Genomic DNA, 18,704 nt, shown 5'->3' on the forward strand with positions numbered 1-18,704 from the left:
TGAATTTTCAAATGTAGTGCTTTACAAAAAAAACTCCAGAGAGCACAGTTATTTACTTGCATTTGAAAATTTTGTTTTAATGTTTGAATTGATTAACTTTTGATTTCTCAGAGAAGTCCAGTGCGCCAGCTCAAATTTGGGCATCAAAATCGGAACTCAGTTAATTCAGTGTTTTTATGACAGTTGGTCTGATACAATTGTTAAATAAGCACTGTACATATTTACTTCAGATAATGAGGACCAAATTAGCAAAGAGTTTTAAAGAGCAAATTAGGTGATCATTTTGTTTAATGCGTGTGTGATGGTTACTTCCAGACAGAGAAAAGGCCATTTATTTTAGTAGTATACTAAACCAGCTATCATTCCCTTCTCCCACACTGCCAGCTTGGTCCTGTTTCCTTTTTCTTTGTCTTTTTTTAAACAAACGTAACAGTAAACAGCTGTTTTCATCTTCGAATTGCTGAGGCTAACGTGATTATAGTGGTAAGATCAAGATGAAGGTTAATCAAACTTGGATATGGAGAAACAGAAATGACAATTCATCCTAAATGCCACTGACTCACCTTCAGATTCACTTTCCACACTCAGTGGGACTGTTTACTGTCAAGTTGAGCAGACAGCAAATTGAATTGGACTTTAAATTGCATTTAGAGACACTGTGGTGTGACTAGAGAGAATACCTAAGCTAATGTGCTGCACACGCTGCTGCAGCGCTAAATCGAATGAGCACTCACGACTCAGATTAGGGCCAACGAGGGACGAAAACCAAAAACTAAAAGCATTTGGTTTTGGATAGAAGGTCAGGCTTTGACTTTGAAAGTGAGCAGTAAAATTCTACATGAATTCTGTGGACGTACATGTTACCTGCTTACAGAGCGCTGACCTTTGGAGCACTTTTATGTGAATCACTTAAAGTAGGTGGGTAGTGTGCTGCATGCTGTCATGCATTCTTAGACACTGGGATCACGCCACTGTATGTCATTACAGTTCCACCCATTCCACTGGCCACAACATTTATTGTGAATACACCGAGAAAAGTACGACTAATAAAACATGTCTGTATTCATTCCAGTGTAATCATTTATATTGAGTGGATAGTGTTTCCTCTCCTCTTGTGCAAAGCCTTGTTAAATATTTGGTCTGCTGCAGTGAAGTGTACTCACTTTATATAAATTGTACTAGAACTATGATTCGAATTTCATTAGTGTTGAATAAAATATGAATTTTATGGTCCTGTTTTTTGAGAGAACATCCTGAAAAAACTCAAAAGGTAATTTCATATTTAGCTCTAAATGATTTAAATATTTTCCTAGCTGATTAGAGGAATTATTTCACTATTTCACTATTATCATAAATACCTGATTTAATATATTTGAATAAAAATGTGCTGTGTAAGCAAAAACCACTCAAGGTAATGGGTCAGTATTTATTTAACTGATGCTCCACCCTGTTTTTACTTGTACTGGAAGCACTTTTACTTCATGATACAAACTGAAACGCCTCTAAAAACGTAATATTTTCTAGGTTCACAGAGAGAACCTGTTTAATTAAATTTTTACTGCTACTAATATTCTAGTAGTTTTCAGCTAAATTTCCCAGATTTAGTCAGAAGTGCTAATGGAAAACTCAAGGAAACTGAAAAAACAACTGCAGAACTGTAATATATAATGATAGTGCAAAGACATTACACTGTGGCCCCAAATCGTCTTGCTCTGTCCATTCTCACTCAATCCACCAGGTGATAACAGATAAAAACAGACTGGCCTGGTTTCTTTTATCGGTCCATTCAAACGCTGTGTCATCACCACCCTGAAATGGCCTTGCTTCTCTTCGTTCTTCTGATGGGAAGATCTGTGATTACAGCAGATTTCCCACTGGAATGAGAAACTGTAAATGTAACATTATTACAGCCTTACATTTTATAACTTAAGAGACACTCTGAAAGAAACAGTTTGTCCCCCACCCCCTTTCTACCCCCGTCTCTGTTTAATTTCAAGTCTGATAATGGGTTTAATGCATCCATATGGTCCACGTCAGGTGACCTAGCTGGTGTACATCCTGTGACCTCAGCTTCAGACAGTTCATCCAGGATTACAGGCTGATTTTAGGGTTTTTCATCTGTGTGCTGAGACGGCCTTTGAGGGATGAAAGAGACTGATAAGGTTTTGGAAGCTCACTAATGTGCCTTGAAGCTAAAGTTTAGAGTAGTTGTTGTGGCATCAGATAAGAGTTTCAGCTAAAAGCACAAAAAAAACCCTCGATGTTTACGTTTTCTTTAAAACTGGGTCATCGTCATGATAGTAGGAAAGGTCGGCTTCTTGTAGCAAACAGTTACATTTACACTGCTGCATATTTTAGCCTAAAGGCGTTTTATATATTTATTTTTTCTGGACTTTGAAGCTAGTTAAGCTAATCGTAGTTTAGATGGGTGTGGAGTGGATTTTTGGCAGTAAGAGGCTTAAATGTTGATTGCTTAAATGACAGTAATGGTTGTGGGGATTGTTGGCAAATCTGGGCCCCCCTCAAATCTTTAGGGACAGATGCAGAAAGTTCCACCGACACACGATCATCATTGTACAAGAAAACACTGCAGATGCCATAATCAGCATAGTCTGTGGTTAAAAATGAAATATCATTTAATTCCACCAAAAACACGATGAGCTTTTCTTGAAGAAAAATATTTAACAAATGAAATATATATTTTTCCTGTCCTCTCTGGACTGTCTCATGCCCTACAGAACATGGACGCATTCAGTGTTTAGTTCTTTGTAGTAATCCTGTAGTAGTCCTGAGCAACCTCAGCATTCATCTAAAATGCAATTTGAACTCCTACAGGACAAACGCGACCATCTCATGTTTGCAAATTGGTTGTTAACTTAAGCTTTAGTATCACCAGTGGGATGTTTGATGAATACAGCTACCTGCTGCTGATGGAAATCAGTGGTAACCAAGTTCAGTACTTCAGATATTAAAACAAACTAATTGTTTTAGCCAAAATGTGCTAACAGCTGAGGTGAACTGCAGTGCTGAGCGATGACAATGTGGTTTTACTACTACAAGTGATTTTAACATTATCCACAGTCATTTGATTGATTGTAATAATTGATAATAATAATTGTCATACTTAATTCAGGCCTAAATTTCACACACAGTCTTGATATATTACCAGAATGACCATCAGTTCCTTTACAGCTGCTACTGCTTTCTGTCATTTCAGGTGGAAACAGATCTATAATGGACTTTTGGGCTGGTGTCAATACTAGTGTTTCAAGTAGTCATATACAAGGTTCATACTTTTATAGCATATATCCACACTGGATGTTTGGTGGTGAGAGGGAAAAACACAATCAAACATGTAGAAGCAGGTGCAAGTGAAATTATCTTAAACACAAGTAAACACAGACATGGTTGAGACGAGCACCAGAATGGAGAAGAGAGGTGATTTAAGTGACTCTGGAAATGGCACGGTTGTTGATGCCAAACAAGGTGGTCGGAACATTTAAGAAACTGCTGATCTACTTTTCCCAAATAAAACAGAGTTTGCAGAGCCATGTCTGAAAGCTCAAATCATTTCAAACTGGTGTCTTGAACATGACGATGCGTTCACTGTGCTCAAATGGCCTCCAGAGTCACCAGATACCAATCCAGCAGAGCACCTTTGGGATCATAGATGTTTAACTGACAGCTGTCATGTCAGTATACACCAAAACCTCTGAGGAATGTTTCCAGCACCTTCTTGAATCTGGTTTAAAAGAAATAGCAAGATTTCTGTTAAGGGCAAACATAGTGTTGAAGCTCCAGTTTTAAGAGCTCATTCGGTTTGAGCTGTAATGTAATATTGCTGTTTCCCACACAGTCTTTGTTTGGCATTGATACAGTGTTACTGGCCAGTACACGTCACTCTGTTTCTTAACATTATGTAGGGTTAGCACAAAGCTAAATCTCAGCTGCAGTTTAACAGGCCTGCAAGTGCAAACTGATTTAGCCAAAGTGTTTCTAACAACAGGTGGTATTTCTAATCTTGCTGACAGAAGCAGAAAATATCATCTTATCATAAGAATGTTTTCCTCTCTTTCCAAATGTTTGCAGCAGCATGTTGGGGAGCGGAGGAGCCAGCAGCATTCAAACACATTCTGACTCTTAAAGCTGAGCAGAGAAATGGAAACAGGACAGACATCATCATTCAGGAATAAAGCCATTTAAAAATTGTTCGGCTTGACTTTCATTTTCACTTCCTGAGTTGTGGAGTGCATAATTCTGCCATAACCTTAATAGCAGGGTAATAAGGAACTGGCAAAAGAACTTCTGACCAAAGGGAAATGTCTCTTTCACTGTTTGCATGTTCTTAAGTTCACATTAGAAAGCATTTCTATTTCGACACAGAGCCTGACACGGCTTTTTCTCCTGACAGGCTGCTGCAAATACATTGATATCTGATATGTTTTGTTAGACTTACAGTAGTCAGAGATGAAAAAGGTGGAAATTATAGCACAAGCTTTAGCACAATGTCGATGATTTGGCTCCGCTATCCTGCTATTTCCAGATTAACAGAAGTCAGATGAGTCAGATGATGTTTCATAACTTCGTATCATGTGCTTTGTGAAAAATGTGTATTTATACAGCATCGGCTCTGTGAGTTCCTTGTGCAAGAGTCAGCAGTCTTGCCCAGACCAGCTCTGGACATTAAGCGAGAGGATTATGTGTACAGCTTGGTTCTTTGTCAAACTCTGAAGCATCAGCAGCGCAAAAATCAGCAATATTCTGACATTTATATGCATTTAACGTTAGCAGCTAAGCCATATTACTGGCTGTTTATAATCTTACTGTATAGATATTTCAGTCTGACTACCTGTAATCTAACAGTTTACACGTCTTTGTATTTTAAATTCAACATTGGCAATATGTATGTTTGCTGAATCATGCATTTTGCTTTTGTTCAAAGCATCCCAGACAAAGTAAATAAGTTATTTTCTGACTTCAACAGCACTTTTTATAATGTATTTGTGCAGTTTTGTGAATAATAGATACTCTTTTCTGCTTTAGAGAACCTAGTTGTATCTGGCTTATGAGTAGCTAGATGAAATTGCCCCTGTCTTGGGGAAGCGCATCCCCCCCGTTTGTTGGGTGGTTAAGGTGTAATTCAGCATCAGACCTGCCAAATTTAGCTTCCATGTGCCAAACTAAGATGTTTAGGATGAGCAGGCATCTATTCATCTGTGGTTTAGACAAATAAACACTCATTAGGAAGCTTTTGTTGCAGGCTAACAAGTTGTCATCTCCACCTCTCACATACACACCAAAAAAGCCACTGACTAAAATCCGCTAACAGAAGCTTGGAAACGGTCACCTTGGCTACCTTCATTTTTTCTATACAGTCTTTGGTGTAAACAAGACTGCAGTTTTGCTGATTTAGGGACAGAGGATGTGCCTCTCTGCTTCAGTGCTTGAAGATAAAAATAAGCCATCCCTTATCTTTCATCCTTAACCTCTTCATGAACTTTGTGTGTTTCTTCTGTGTGCATTTGTCCAGGTGAACCTCTGTTCTCCAGCCAACAATGAAACTTACCAAGAACGACTGCTTCGCCTAGAGGGAGACAAGGAGTCTCTGGTGCTACAGGTCAGATATTTCTTATCTATCTAAGTTATAGACGGTGTCAACTGAACATTTAATACAAAGACACATACAGGATGTACGCAACGTGCCTATGCTGCCTGTGTACTTTCATATCATATTTTCAGAGTGTACTTTTTCTTTGCTGTCCCAGTTTGCTTGTTCAGATGTGGTTGTAATTATTTTGGCATGCACAACTACATCTAACTTTTTGATCCCTGCCATAAATGAGCCAGGAGACTGTCTGGCAGGATTTGTTCCACGCTGGAAAAACATCTTGTCCTTTAATCTGTAATCCTGTGAGTTCAGATATTTCGTGTTATTTCATAACAAAACATGTCCGGACACCTTCGAAAGCATGTGAGGGTGTTTACATACGACTTGTGCAGTAACCGCCAGCGCCTAGTCGGCTGCAGTAAAGATGATTATATGTCATCTAACTATATGATGTCAGGAGGTGCTCTGTGCTGTCAAAACTCTTTAATAGCCAGTTCATGCAGCTGTGATTTCCACAGTCTGTCTTTACATCCCTCCTAGTTAATTTGTCGTTTTGGAACTGCCCCTTTATGCTCTCCGTGTCTCTGTGTATGTTTGTTTTATGCTCTGGGGAAGCCCACGCGAGCGGATGATTTTTTTTTGATGATAAGTGCACCACCCGTCTGGACAACCCCGGTTTGCAAAGTTTTCACAAAGTCCACATCTCGTTCGTTACCACCACCACCACCACCCGCACACCTACTTCTTACACATTCCTCAACTGACACTGCCCGTGATTGGTTGAGATCCAAGTGAACCGGGGCTTGTTTTTACTGACTGGTGATTTAATTGGCTGTGGACAGTTTGCCCCTCCGTAGTGCCTTCCTGCCTTTTCACCTGCCTCTACTTTAAGACTGCTTATGTGAAGCTTTGTCTTGCTTCAGCGTGTGCTAGTATAGACACACTCTGTGGTTAGTAACTAACTTCCTTCTAGCTTTGTCGAGAGCATTCACCTCTGTTTGTGTGTGTGTGGCTCAGAGGAAGGAGGTAAGGTGTATTTTTAACTTTTGTCTTTAGCATTTGGAGTTTATACAGTCATATCAAGATCATGCCGTGTTGTTTCTTTATTTTTACTTACTTTATCTTTGCGTCATGTTTGTCAAGCGTTAGTGGTATCCATGTTTTTGGTGCGAAACCTAACACAAGGCTCTTAAACGTGACTCATTCAGATACTTGTTCATTCATTTACTCACTTGTTCATGGTTCATCAGTGCCAGGGAGGGCAGGTTTAGCAGACCAGTCCCTCTGTAATAACACATGTTCATGTTCTGTTAGCGGTTACAAGTGTCAAGCCAAAAACTTGACAAAATATTATTTTGTGCCAGAGCAATGTGCGACAGGACATGGCTGCAGGGGTAAAAATCAGAGAAACTGAAGTGACAGAGAGTCAGCTGCTGTCAGATGGATTTGGCATCGTTTAGGTGAACAGGAGGGATCTTTGAGTGTGTGTGTGGGTGCACGTTTGGCAGGAGGTGAATGGGTTGTCAGAGAGATTATAGTAAGTGTGCAATACATTCCTAGGTGACAGACTGCTGAGTAAATGTGTGTGTGTTGGTTTGGAGTTGAAGTATGTGATGATGTGTTCTTTTATGTGGATTGAAAGAAGAAAAAGACATAAAGACACAAACATAAACCAAAAGCTGTGGACTTTTGAATATGTAGGGTAGACTCAAACTGATAATATTTGTCTATCACAGGTATTAGTACTATTATACAGTATATATAGCATATTATATAGTACTATAGTAATAGTAATTCTATCTCCCATAAAAACTTGTATCAGTGACTAAAATCCAGTATCCAGTGTAGCAGAAACAATGTTTACCAACTAAAACTCCTGCATATTTCTATCTATTTTTTCCTTATCTTAAGCATGTGATCAGCCAGCGCTCTCTGAGGACGGTGTAATACAGTATGACTGTGTCACCCACCAGGTGAGCGTTCTGACCGACCAGGTGGAGGCCCAGGGAGAGAAGATCAGAGACCTAGAAAGTTCTTTGGAGGAACACCGCCAGAAACTGGCCTCCACTGAAGAAATGCTCCAACAGGTAAAGCACGTGTAAAACACCATTTATAAACCTGTCACAGAAAAATGTTGAACAGATGAAATATTATTGTTTGCATGTTGCTTGATCCACCCTGGAGGGATTCTGATGCTACAGTACAGACAATATGGCAAGAAAATGGCATTTGTAGTAATAGACTGCATAAAAGGTGGACATGGCCTTTGTGGTTTCTGGATGTCATTGTTAGCATTTTGGCTAACACTGTGGCTCAACTAAAGGCAGCAAGCTAGGCTAGCAGAGAGTGAAATCATCTGTAAAATTTAGATTTCACCACTAACTTTGGGACTTTTAACAAAGGAGCCAGTGGTAATGGTGACTCACTTTGTGGAACTAGCCTCAAGTTGATTTTAGATGAACTGCAGTTTGTTTGGTTCTCTGTACTAGTTTAATTTCAATCAATTAAGAAAGCTGTTTTAACCCCCGTATATAAAATATATTGCTATAACAGTATTAACACAGGGTCTCTACAGAGGGCCGTAGCTGTTTGTTCTCAGTGCAAACTGCATCAGCCTAAAGAGGAGAGTGTATTATATTTAAAACACTAAATGTGGTCTCAAATGGTGCCCAGACAGATGGTAACTGAAAATGAAACTATGACAGAGGTCATACTTATTGAGTTGACCTTGTTGTCACTTGGCGTGTCTTTTTTCTGTTTTACGTTAGAGCAAATACCAAGTCGCTGACTTCAGGTGATAGCAGGGAGTTATCCAACAGGATGTTCAGAGTGACTAAAGTGCAGGAGTGAGTTGTTACTGTAAATGAATAAATAAAGGAGTGGCGCAGTGTTTTATTGAGAGTTCCAGTTTGATTTTATGCTCGCTGGCCTCCTTTGACTCTGTCCCTGTTTAGCTGTGTGGTGGGTATAACAGAGACATCAAAACAACTAGATTTTAAAGGGTCAGAGCTCGAAGTTACTCAGTGTTCAGTGAGATGTAATGAGATTAGACAGAGTTTACTCTTACAGTACAGTGAGTTTGAAGGTGACCTTTTTAGATAAAAGGATGTAAAATGTTCTGCTACCAGCTATGTCCCATTCATCGGATGTAATCCACTAATATTGACTTTACATTAATGCAACTGCTGTCGGTCCTGGAGGGATGAGAATCAGTCAAAACATAGAAATAAAGCCCAGATTTCAGCAGCAGATACACGAAACCGAAAAAAGGTTTCCATAAACATGGTTTTTAAAACATGAGCAGCGGTGAAATCCTGTGTGTTTCAAAAGCATTACTGAAAGATGTTGACAGAAAATGGGCCAGTCTGATTATTAAATATTCATTTCATTACAACATCTGGTAAACTGTGAGTACATTTATAACATAGGTTAATAACAAAGGGATATATTTGGAAACCGACAGAGCATTGAAGGTCTATTTAAACTGGACTAAGAGCAAGCGAATAAAAAGAAGAATACACTTTGAATTGATCAAAGCCTTTGTGTCGGTACAATGTGGCCTATGAGTTATCAAAGATTTATTTTTAACATCAAAGCAATTTTCATATAACTTCTATATAATCTATCTCTCTATATGTACATACTTTGTCCTTAACTGAAAAGAATTGTCAAAGCATCAAGCCTTTGGGGTTTTTTGAATATGAAAATTAATGTCAAATACAGACTATATTAATCCTGCGTGAAGATCTCAGTCACATGTTGCAAAATGTGTGCAAGGCGAACAGAGGCAACAGTTGAATCTGTATTGTTTTATAGTTTTGTTGTCTTCAGTATCAGGAAACAAGTAAATACTATCTCATGTGCATCAACGTCTGTCCTTACTGAAAATCCCATTAGTATGCGCTCCTAAGCACTTAGCACTTTAAGGCACTGCTGGACAATAATTGTAGAGCAAAGTGCAGTAAATGGAAAGTTTATTCAGCCGGCCAGTCTTTGGATTTCTCTACTGCTGCCCACAGTAGGTCATAATTCTGAAGCAGAGTCTTCTAGTCGTTTCAGTTGTTTTGGTTGCCGTCACCAGTGAGGCAAGCTCGTGAGCTCTGCCAAGCTGGACACAACAAGCCTGCAGCTCTGTGCATCACAGAATCAGGCTTCTGTTTAGACTCGTCAACAGGCTCTTTGTCCTCCTCGCTGTCGGCACAGAGGATAAAAAGGCCACAGCCCCCAAATAAATACCCCACCGCGGCCGTGACGTTTTTCTCCCTCATCCAGCCACCCTTTGTTATCTATTAGTTATTGCTGTTGATGTTTTTTCAAGTGATCTAAACCAGTTTTAGGTAAAAACACAGGAGGAATAAAACATCTCTCTCTCTTTTTTTAAAAAAAAAATCTCTGCTGCTACTGATCTTCTTTTTGGTTTGTGACTTGACGTTTGTGGTGTTTCCTGGTTTTAGCTGCACTGATCTGCAGCTGTCGTCCTGGTTTGTGGTTGTTTGTTAGTAGCTGCGAGTGGTTCCCTTTTACAGTTTACGACCGCTGCTCAAATAGTTAATCTGATATGAGATGTTTGGTTTGCAGAGATGAGGGCTGAGTGAGGAGAAAGATAACTGTGGACCGGTGTTTTCAGTTTCTATCTCGTCTGTTGTGTCTGTTGTATTTTATTATCAGTTATGTACCTCTTAAATCTTCTCCGTGCATAATTACAGGGCATGTTTGAAGGATTTAAAAGGTGGCAAACACGTCTGCTTCTGCAGTGTCTAATACACAAGTATGAGTACACTGGTTTGGATCATACCGAGGTTGTGACACACGATAAATTCATCTTCTGATTTCTGCGGGTTTATGTTTTCACATAAAATCACATTTATATTTTAATGCTTTCATTAGCAAAAGTGGGGAAAAAAAACAAAATGAAGATTTTGAAAAACAAAATATCAGCAAAGCTCCGGATTGTTGGATGCTAAGTTAGTTGACTTTACCTCCTAGGACATTTTGGGTTATTTAGACCAAAATACTCAATTTTGCTCTACAAGGGCCTGATATCCACTTACGAGGACATTATACTGCTACTGTTCTTTCAAAATTTTAAACGAATATCCTAATACGTGGCTCTTATTTTTCTTAAAAACAAAAGTAAGGTAAAAAAAATCTGGTAATTCTTTGTTTTTACATTCATCGGGCCCCAATATGCCCAAATATCAAAGAGAAATTAAAAATGCATGCTGTGGAAGAGTTCAGGTCTTAGGAGGCTAAGGCAGGGGTGTCCAACTCCGTGCCCGGTGTCCTGCAGGTTTTAGATGTGTCCTTGATCCAGTACAGCTCATCTAAATGGTTAAATGACCTCCTCAACATGTCTTGAAGTGACTGGTAATGAACTAATCATTCGATTCAGGTGTGTTGACCCAGGATGATACCTAAAACCTGTAGGACACTGGCCCTTGAGGCCTGGAGTTGGACACCCCTGACTTAAGAACTCTCCACAGATGTTTGAAGCTTAGATTATTCCCAGAAAATGGGAAAAAGTGAAGTGCAGCACCTTCAAGTGGACAGTCAGCATGAAGCCGAAAAACAAAAAGTTGTACAGGGGTAGAAGGACACCTGAAAACGCCTGAAATTAAGGGACTTCACACGGCAGCACATTGCAAACATGAGCGCCTCCGTTAACAGACGTCAGCTGGGCGTGGAGATGGATGCTGTACGTCTGATTCTGTGTAGTGTATTCACAGGATAGTATTCACATGAGCAAACACAAACAAGTTGTGTGTCTGTGTGTGAGCGAGAGAGACAAGCGACAGGCGAACAAGAGTTTATCCAGCCATGCAGCATTATGTTTCAGCGCTGCAGGGCTGCTGTTTGCTGTGGGAACCACAACTAATCTAATAAGAAATAGCCCTCAGGACACACACACACACCACAGGGTGCAGAGTTCTCATGCTGGAGGATATCCACCCACACATGTAGTCATACTGTGACTACATGTCCTACAGTGCCTTTATTTAGACATAAAAATTACTGTACTGAGACATTTCTGTCTACACGGCTTACACTGTTGTAGTTACACAGTATCCTAAACAACATACAAGACAAGTATAACGTGCATAAACATTCATGGGCCATTATGTTTTAATATTTTGCCATGTTCATTAAAAATGTAATTGACTCAACAGCAGACGTCATTCACTGTCTTCATTATTATCCAAAAAATATCAACAGCCCAGCAATTTCCCAGTATTTTTGGTTTCCATGCACTCTCTGGCTGATGTTTCTTTATTTTCTGCGTTTTTGGCCAAAACAAAAAGGCGGAGGTCTCTAAAACAGTCCGTGATTTGGCAACCAGAGATTGAGAAATATCAATAATATAATAATAAAATAATAAAATGTTGCAACTTGCAAATGATGATGATTGCCACATCCTACCTACAGTTATGGGAATGGCTTGAATCAAATGAGAACCACTGAGGCTGAGGATCCTGAAAGTGCCAAAATTGCTGTTGGCACTTGAGGTTGGCTCTAAAGGTCACGCTTGAGTTTTCTTTCTGTGGTGAATCTAAGCAGAGCCTTGAACCTACTCAAAGCTGAAGCCATGCCAGCATTTATGCCAGTGCAGGCTGCGCCAACGTCCAGTTGCATGTCTGAGGACATTAGCTGCTTCCATATTTCCCAAGGGGTTGCTGTAGTGGCTGTGTCCAGATTTTTAAACCAGAGCAGATTTTACACAGGACACTCCTCTTGACGCAACCATCCCATTTATCTGGGCTTTGGATCGGGACCAGGAGTGCATTAGATTGTCACCCCCTTTGAGGTTTAGTTAGTGTCTCCTCTGGGTGTTGAGCCGGGGATCTTTCATGTGAAAGATGAATGTGTTAACATTTGGGTAGATTTAAGGTTAGCCTAAACAGCCGACTGCTTGGATTAACAACTATGCCAGCATGAAGAGTCATAGCTGATTTTGGTCAGGCCTCATTTCAGCTAACTGTAGTCACTGAACTGAGCCTTTCCACTGTGTTGGCAATCTTTTTCTGTCATTTGGGACCATGTCACACAGAATGCCTAGTGAATCTGTGCTTTGCCTTTTGGTGAGTGAAATGAGGATATTTTTATGTATCTTGATTTTGCACCTCTACATTTTATAGATGCAACATGAAAACCAGAGCTTGCAAGCCTTAGCTTATAACTTAGATCTCAACATTCTCGTCCAAATATGGTCACATCTGAGTCAAAAAAGCTCACCTGCCTGAAGTGAAGAACTCATATCTCCATAACCTTTTGGCATGTCAACACATAGCGGAAAAACATAAAAAATGAACTGTTGCTAGGTTTAAAGTGCCTGATGTAACTTTTTACAGGGGAGCAAGCAAAGGTGCTCAAACAGACCTAAAACTGACGTGTTAAAATCAGAAGCAGTGCATATTTGAAAGGGGCTGAGAGTAGATGACTACTTATGACATGACATAAAATGACGGGGTAAATATATAAGAAGATTACCTATGCACCAGAGCCTACTGTAACATATAATAGGGCAGCATGCTAGTTACACCGAGAGAATAGAACAGCATGGGATTTGTTTTCAGAACATAGTGAGCGATGTAAAGGTAAGTTCACAGGCAAAAACAGTACCAAACTTCTACTTCTGCGATTTTATTGAGTGTTTAATTTTTAAACAAATAGATAGTAAATCTCCAAAAAGTTGATTCTGTTCATCTGGACGTAGTGTTTTGTGGGAGAAATGTTTCGTCACTCATCCAAGTGACTTCTTCAGTCTCAGCTGACTGCAGGTTTCCCCAAATCTTATAAACAGGACATTTGCATAATGACTGAAACCAGCCCACTGAAGGAACAATGGGCTGGGAGGTCAGTTCCTTAATCTTAATTATGCAAATTCTCATAACCATTGATCAACAACCACTGACCAAAACCCACTGATCAATGGCCATGAGTACCATTCACAGAGAGTTGGGGAATGGCTGCAATCACAGCATGTAAGATGGCGAAAGATGTATCCTTAGGCCCCCTCCTCGATTCAGAGATGGTCTTTCCCTTTTCACGTAAACGGCCTCCTTGACTCCGCCCTCAAACCAGCGTTCCTCCCTGTCCAGGATGTGTACATCCTCATCCTTGAAAGAGTGTCCACTGGCCTGTAGGTGTAAACAGACTGCAGAGTCCTGGCCTGACGAGGTGGCTCTTCTGTGTTGTGCCATCCGCTTCGCCAGAGGTTGTTTGGTTTCCCCGATGTATAAATCCCGGGAATCCTCCTGGCACTTAACAGCGTACACTATGTTACTCTGTTTGTGTCGGGGGAGCCGATCCTTGGGGTGGACCAGTTTTTGGCGCAGCGTGTTTTGGGGTTTAAAAGCCACAGAGACCCGGTGTTTAGAAAAAATGCGTCTCAACTGCTCCGATACTCCTGACACATATGGGATCACTACAGGTTTTCACTTGGGCAGCGGTTGTCCTTCTCTCCTGGATCGGCTGGAGCTTTCTTTAGGTGCCTTTCCCACTTTGACAAAAGTCCAGCTGGGATAACCACATTTACTCAAGGCCTTCTTGATGTGCAGTTCTTCTGCTTCTTCTTCCATGTACAAATTGGCCACGATGGGTGAAACTGGGGAGCCCATGGCACACCCATGTTTCTGCCTGTAGAACTGACCCTTGTATGTGAAGTAGGTGGAATGAAGACACAGTTCAAACACACTTGGTCGATGCTGAGAGTGGTCCTGTTGCTGAGGTTGGGGTCATCCTAATCTCTTACGGACTACCTCCAACGCTTCCGTGACTGGGATGCAAGTGAAGAGAGATGTAATGTCGTACAAGACCATGGTTTCATCTGCCTCCATAATGACATCTCTCACCTTCTCAACAAAATCCAGGGTGTTCTGGATGTGGTGTTCAGAGCTGCCCACCAGCGGGTTGAGGATCGAAGCCAGAAACTTGGAGATGTTATAGGTGACAGAGTTGATCATGCAGACAATCGGTCTTAAAGGTGCACCCTGTTTATGTATTTTTGGTAAACCATACAGGCTTGGTGTAGACTCCCCTGGGTATAGCCTGTGGTATGAGGTTAAGATTAAGGAACTGACCTCCCAGCCCATTCTACCTTCAGTGGGCTGGTTTCAGTCATTATGCAAATGTCCTGTTTATAAGATTTGGGGAAACCTGCAGTCAGCTGAGACTGAAGAAGTCACTTGGATGAGTGACGAAACATTTCTCCCACAAAACGCTACGTCCAGATGAACAGCCTCTTTAAAGGGATCTATAAATTCTGTGGTGCATATGATAATTAGTCACATGCACGGCACGGCCTCATTATTAAAGGAAAGCAAATGTCAGGCAGCTGAGCCGTGGGCCATGACCACAGCGTGTGGATGAATTACCTCTAAATATTGCGGCTTATCCCTCTGTAAGTGACACTGGTGTTAGATTGCAAACTGACAGTCAGCTGCCATAACGAAAGAGATTTTCTAAATATCTGTGTGTGTGCGTGTGCGTGTGCGTGTGCGTGTGTGTGCGTGTGCGTGCGTGCGTGCGTGTGTGTGTGTGTGGCTGCTGAGCTGGAGTGATTATGGGGTTTAGTTGTTCATTTGTGTGGCTGTGGTGATGACACAGTTTGTTTACTGTGTGATGTTTCCGTTTAGAAAGAAATTCCTTGTCTGACATTTAATGGACAGTAATCTACTTTATTTGACCGCTCACAAGTCATTGAATTTCTGTCTTAAATATATGTTATTTAAAATAGGCTCATGTGAGAAGTGTGTGGCTATAATTCTAAAAAAATCCCAGCATCTTTTTTATTGAATTTGATTCATTTGGCATTTTGAAAATGTGCACGCACAAATGAAAAAATAGAGAAGCAAAAAATGATTCTGATTGTTGTTCTGCTCCAAAACCATCTCAAAAAAGTTTTGCATTAATAATACGTTTATATAGCTCAACTATAAGGCTACAAGATGCTTCACAAGACAAGATAGTCACGGTAAAACAAATCGGAATAAAACGTTTGAGAAACATTTAAAGGTTACAGAAAACTGGGAGGGAGAGCACAAGACAGTTAAAAGCAGAACAAAGAAAATGAAGAATTACAAACAAGTACAGTAAAAGCACACAAAAATAATCAAAGGCTCATGAAACACAAGTGACAACATAAAAGTAGCTCGATTTGGAGGCATTGAGAAAGTCTGCCTATCCGATGTCTCTACGAGAGATTTAAAACAAGAGTGTGATACATTAAAAACTATTAAACTGCAGAAAATGTATGTTTACAGCCTCAGTTTGCACTTCATCACAGCTCTCTGCTTTCTCAGTAAAAGACTTTCAGTACCTACTGCTGACTGTGACTAAAGAAAATATGACTACCTCTTACAGCAAAAACATTTCTGTCAAAGCGGCAACTTCTACGGGAAAATCACTTCCCATAACAAAGCGGTTACGTTACACTGACTCACTCACTTGGCTTTTGTTGCTTTTCTGACTGAAGGACTGGACTAGAAAGAGGTGAACTTTTGCGAGCCTTCATTCAGTTAGTTCATTTTCAGATTTGTTTGTGCTCTTTCTAAAGCTCCCACTCCTCTTTGCCTTCACAGCGCTCTGAGCTAACGCTAACTGCTCGGTTAAATACCCAACTGTGCGTTTTGACTCGCACATGTGTGACTACAGGGCGTAGCTGGTCTAATCGAGTGCTCTGCTTTAACTGGACAAGCTGAGTCCTGCATATATCAACGACATTTGTCCTGTTTAGCAAAGTTAAAAGTAACAGGGATATGGCAGCTTTAGCCACCGCCATTCGACACCATTGCCCCAGAACCAAACCTCCTGGAATCATATAAAGTTGTAATTTTTTTTCCACAGTTATTGTTATATTATCATGAGTGGGGGTCACACTTGAGTTGGCAGTCCTAGTTTTTACTAGAGATGGCACGATACCACTTTTTTATGTCCGATACCGATATCATAAATTTGGATATCTGCCGATACCGATATGAATCCGATATAGTGTTTTTTAATCAACAAAACTGTTTTTTAAATATCTTGCTGCATTTTGTATAAGTTCATACTCAAGTTTAAAACAACAACTACACTAAAGCTATTCTGTTATACCTGTATCCAAAAAAAATATTTCATAGTTCAGCAATACTGATCAATCTAATAAACTTAAACATACACCATCCTCCCTATTCTGGTATTTTAAAGAGTACTTAGCGTAAATATTAAGCAACCTAACTAATAGGGTTCCAACTCCCAGCAACAACAAAAATAAATAAATAAAAAATAGGGAACCACCCCTCACGCTCCACCTCATGATGCTTAATCGACATAATCAACCTTAATTTGATGCAGTGTGGAAAAAAAAATGCACAGAAATCAATTATTTTTCAAGAAATATTAAATAGATTCAACATCTTTCTTCAACAAAATTGCAGACTGCACAGATGGTACCTTCCCAAAGGAAAAAGTACTATAGCTTACTAGGGTATATATATTAGACTTAATAGTTACTATATACAATAATGGACTTCTATTCATTTTGCATCAAATTAAAACTTTGGCTGTCAGATAATTATTTATTAAAAGCTAGACATTTTAAATGAGAATAAGAAAGAAAAGTATGTCTTTGTGCCCCCTTTTCCCTGTTCATGCCCTATCAGCCCCCCTGGCTAAACTTTGCTAGATCCGCCCCTGCACAGTTACCAGCCGTCAGCTACGTAGAAAAAGATCCTCGAGTAGAAAGTAATATTAAATAAATTCTAACAACAGCTTATCAAGCTTAAACGTGCTGCTGTTGTTCAGCCACTGGTTTCCTCTTTCTGGTGCAAAGTGGGCCAAAAGCAAACAAGAGAGACGTACTCCCGACAGAAAAGCCGATCAGCTGATCGTTAAGCAGTTTCATGATTGAAGTAGCAGCAAGAAGAGGCAGTCGTTTGTTAAGCTTAACGCAGGAATGCTTTACAAACATTCAGAGATGGACTTACACACTTGCTTTACTTCTCTCGGGGATAACTTTGTCGGAGATGAAATGCCAGGTTGCTAGCGAAGCTCCAAATGCTATCCAGACCACCGACAGGTCCCGCATGCCACAGCCGCTCTATCACGTGATGCATACTGCGCCGACGTGCTAACGTTCTGAGGTGAGTTACGGCGTGTTGCAAGTTTTGTGAGGTGCTTTCGTGATATTTAATGGATCGGATTACATTTTTTATTTTTCTCCGATATCCGATCCAGTAATTTAGGTCAGTATCGGACCGATACCGATACGTAATATCGGATCGGTCCATCTCTAGTTTTTACACGTGTCCCAATTTTGTTTTTCCTTATTAAGCTTTTTAAATTGGTGCACAAAAAGCTGGTAAGTTCATATTTGGTCTGTTTGGGGGTGTTTTTTCTTCCCATTTCTTTCTAAATGTTTCATACTAAACAAGTATGGAGCAAGAAGATGGACGTTAAAGGCTTAATCAGCAATCCAGGTCAACTGTAGTTTGAGTTTAGAAAGGAGGAAGTGCAATTTAAAGGAGTTTAGATGAGGAATTGAAAGCAACAGAGTTTTGTATGAGTCAGAAAAACGTTCCTTCATGTCCAGTAGAGTGCTTTTTTTCGTTCTCTCTCTTTTTTAGATGCTCTTTCTTTTACTCTCTCTCATACCAAAGAAGGCATATATTAATAGAGTCTCTAGCACGCTTGTGTGTGTGTATATATTTAGCTTTGTGGGGTCTGGGCCCCAACCGCTCTGCTCTGTTAGTGTGGGAACAATAATACGCTGAGTGGAGTAGCCTGCTTAGTCTCACAACACCGATCTCCAAAAGCTCTAGCTTGAGTAAGTTGCATGTTTGCTTCCCATGCATCTGACTTAGATGGTGCACATGTGATTCTCCCAGGAGCTGATGAGCAGGACCTCGCTAGAAACTCAGAAGCTGGATCTGATGGATGAGGTGTCCTTTCTCAAACTGAAGCTGGTCAGCATGGAGGAGACGCAAACCAACTCACACCCGCAGGATTCGACAGACACAAAGCAGAACAAAGCTGAGGTACGGAAAGTCAACAAACATGTTTTCAAACACATTCAAGTCTTTGATCTAGAAATGGAAAACTTGTATGATGTCTGTGTTTA

The 18,704-nt window shown here is 40.3% G+C and overlaps 1 protein-coding gene across 1 annotated transcript in view; it reads left to right on the forward strand.

Annotated features, from left to right (window-relative positions):
- Positions 1-18,704, forward strand: part of ppfibp2b (PPFIA binding protein 2b) — a 101,584-nt gene that overhangs the window by 47,419 nt on the left and 35,461 nt on the right. Inside the window, exons 4-6 of the mRNA XM_085360135.1 lie at positions 5,531-5,617; positions 7,582-7,695; positions 18,472-18,621. Coding sequence (XP_085216261.1) covers positions 5,531-5,617; positions 7,582-7,695; positions 18,472-18,621 — 351 coding nt within the window. The remainder of the gene's footprint in view (positions 1-5,530; positions 5,618-7,581; positions 7,696-18,471; positions 18,622-18,704) is intronic.

This window comes from Diplotaxodon limnothrissa, linkage group LG7 (genome assembly GCF_057381915.1).
Source record: "Diplotaxodon limnothrissa isolate DT_005_m linkage group LG7, D_limnothrissa_male_GT1.1, whole genome shotgun sequence".
Lineage (NCBI taxonomy): Eukaryota > Metazoa > Chordata > Actinopteri > Cichliformes > Cichlidae > Diplotaxodon > Diplotaxodon limnothrissa.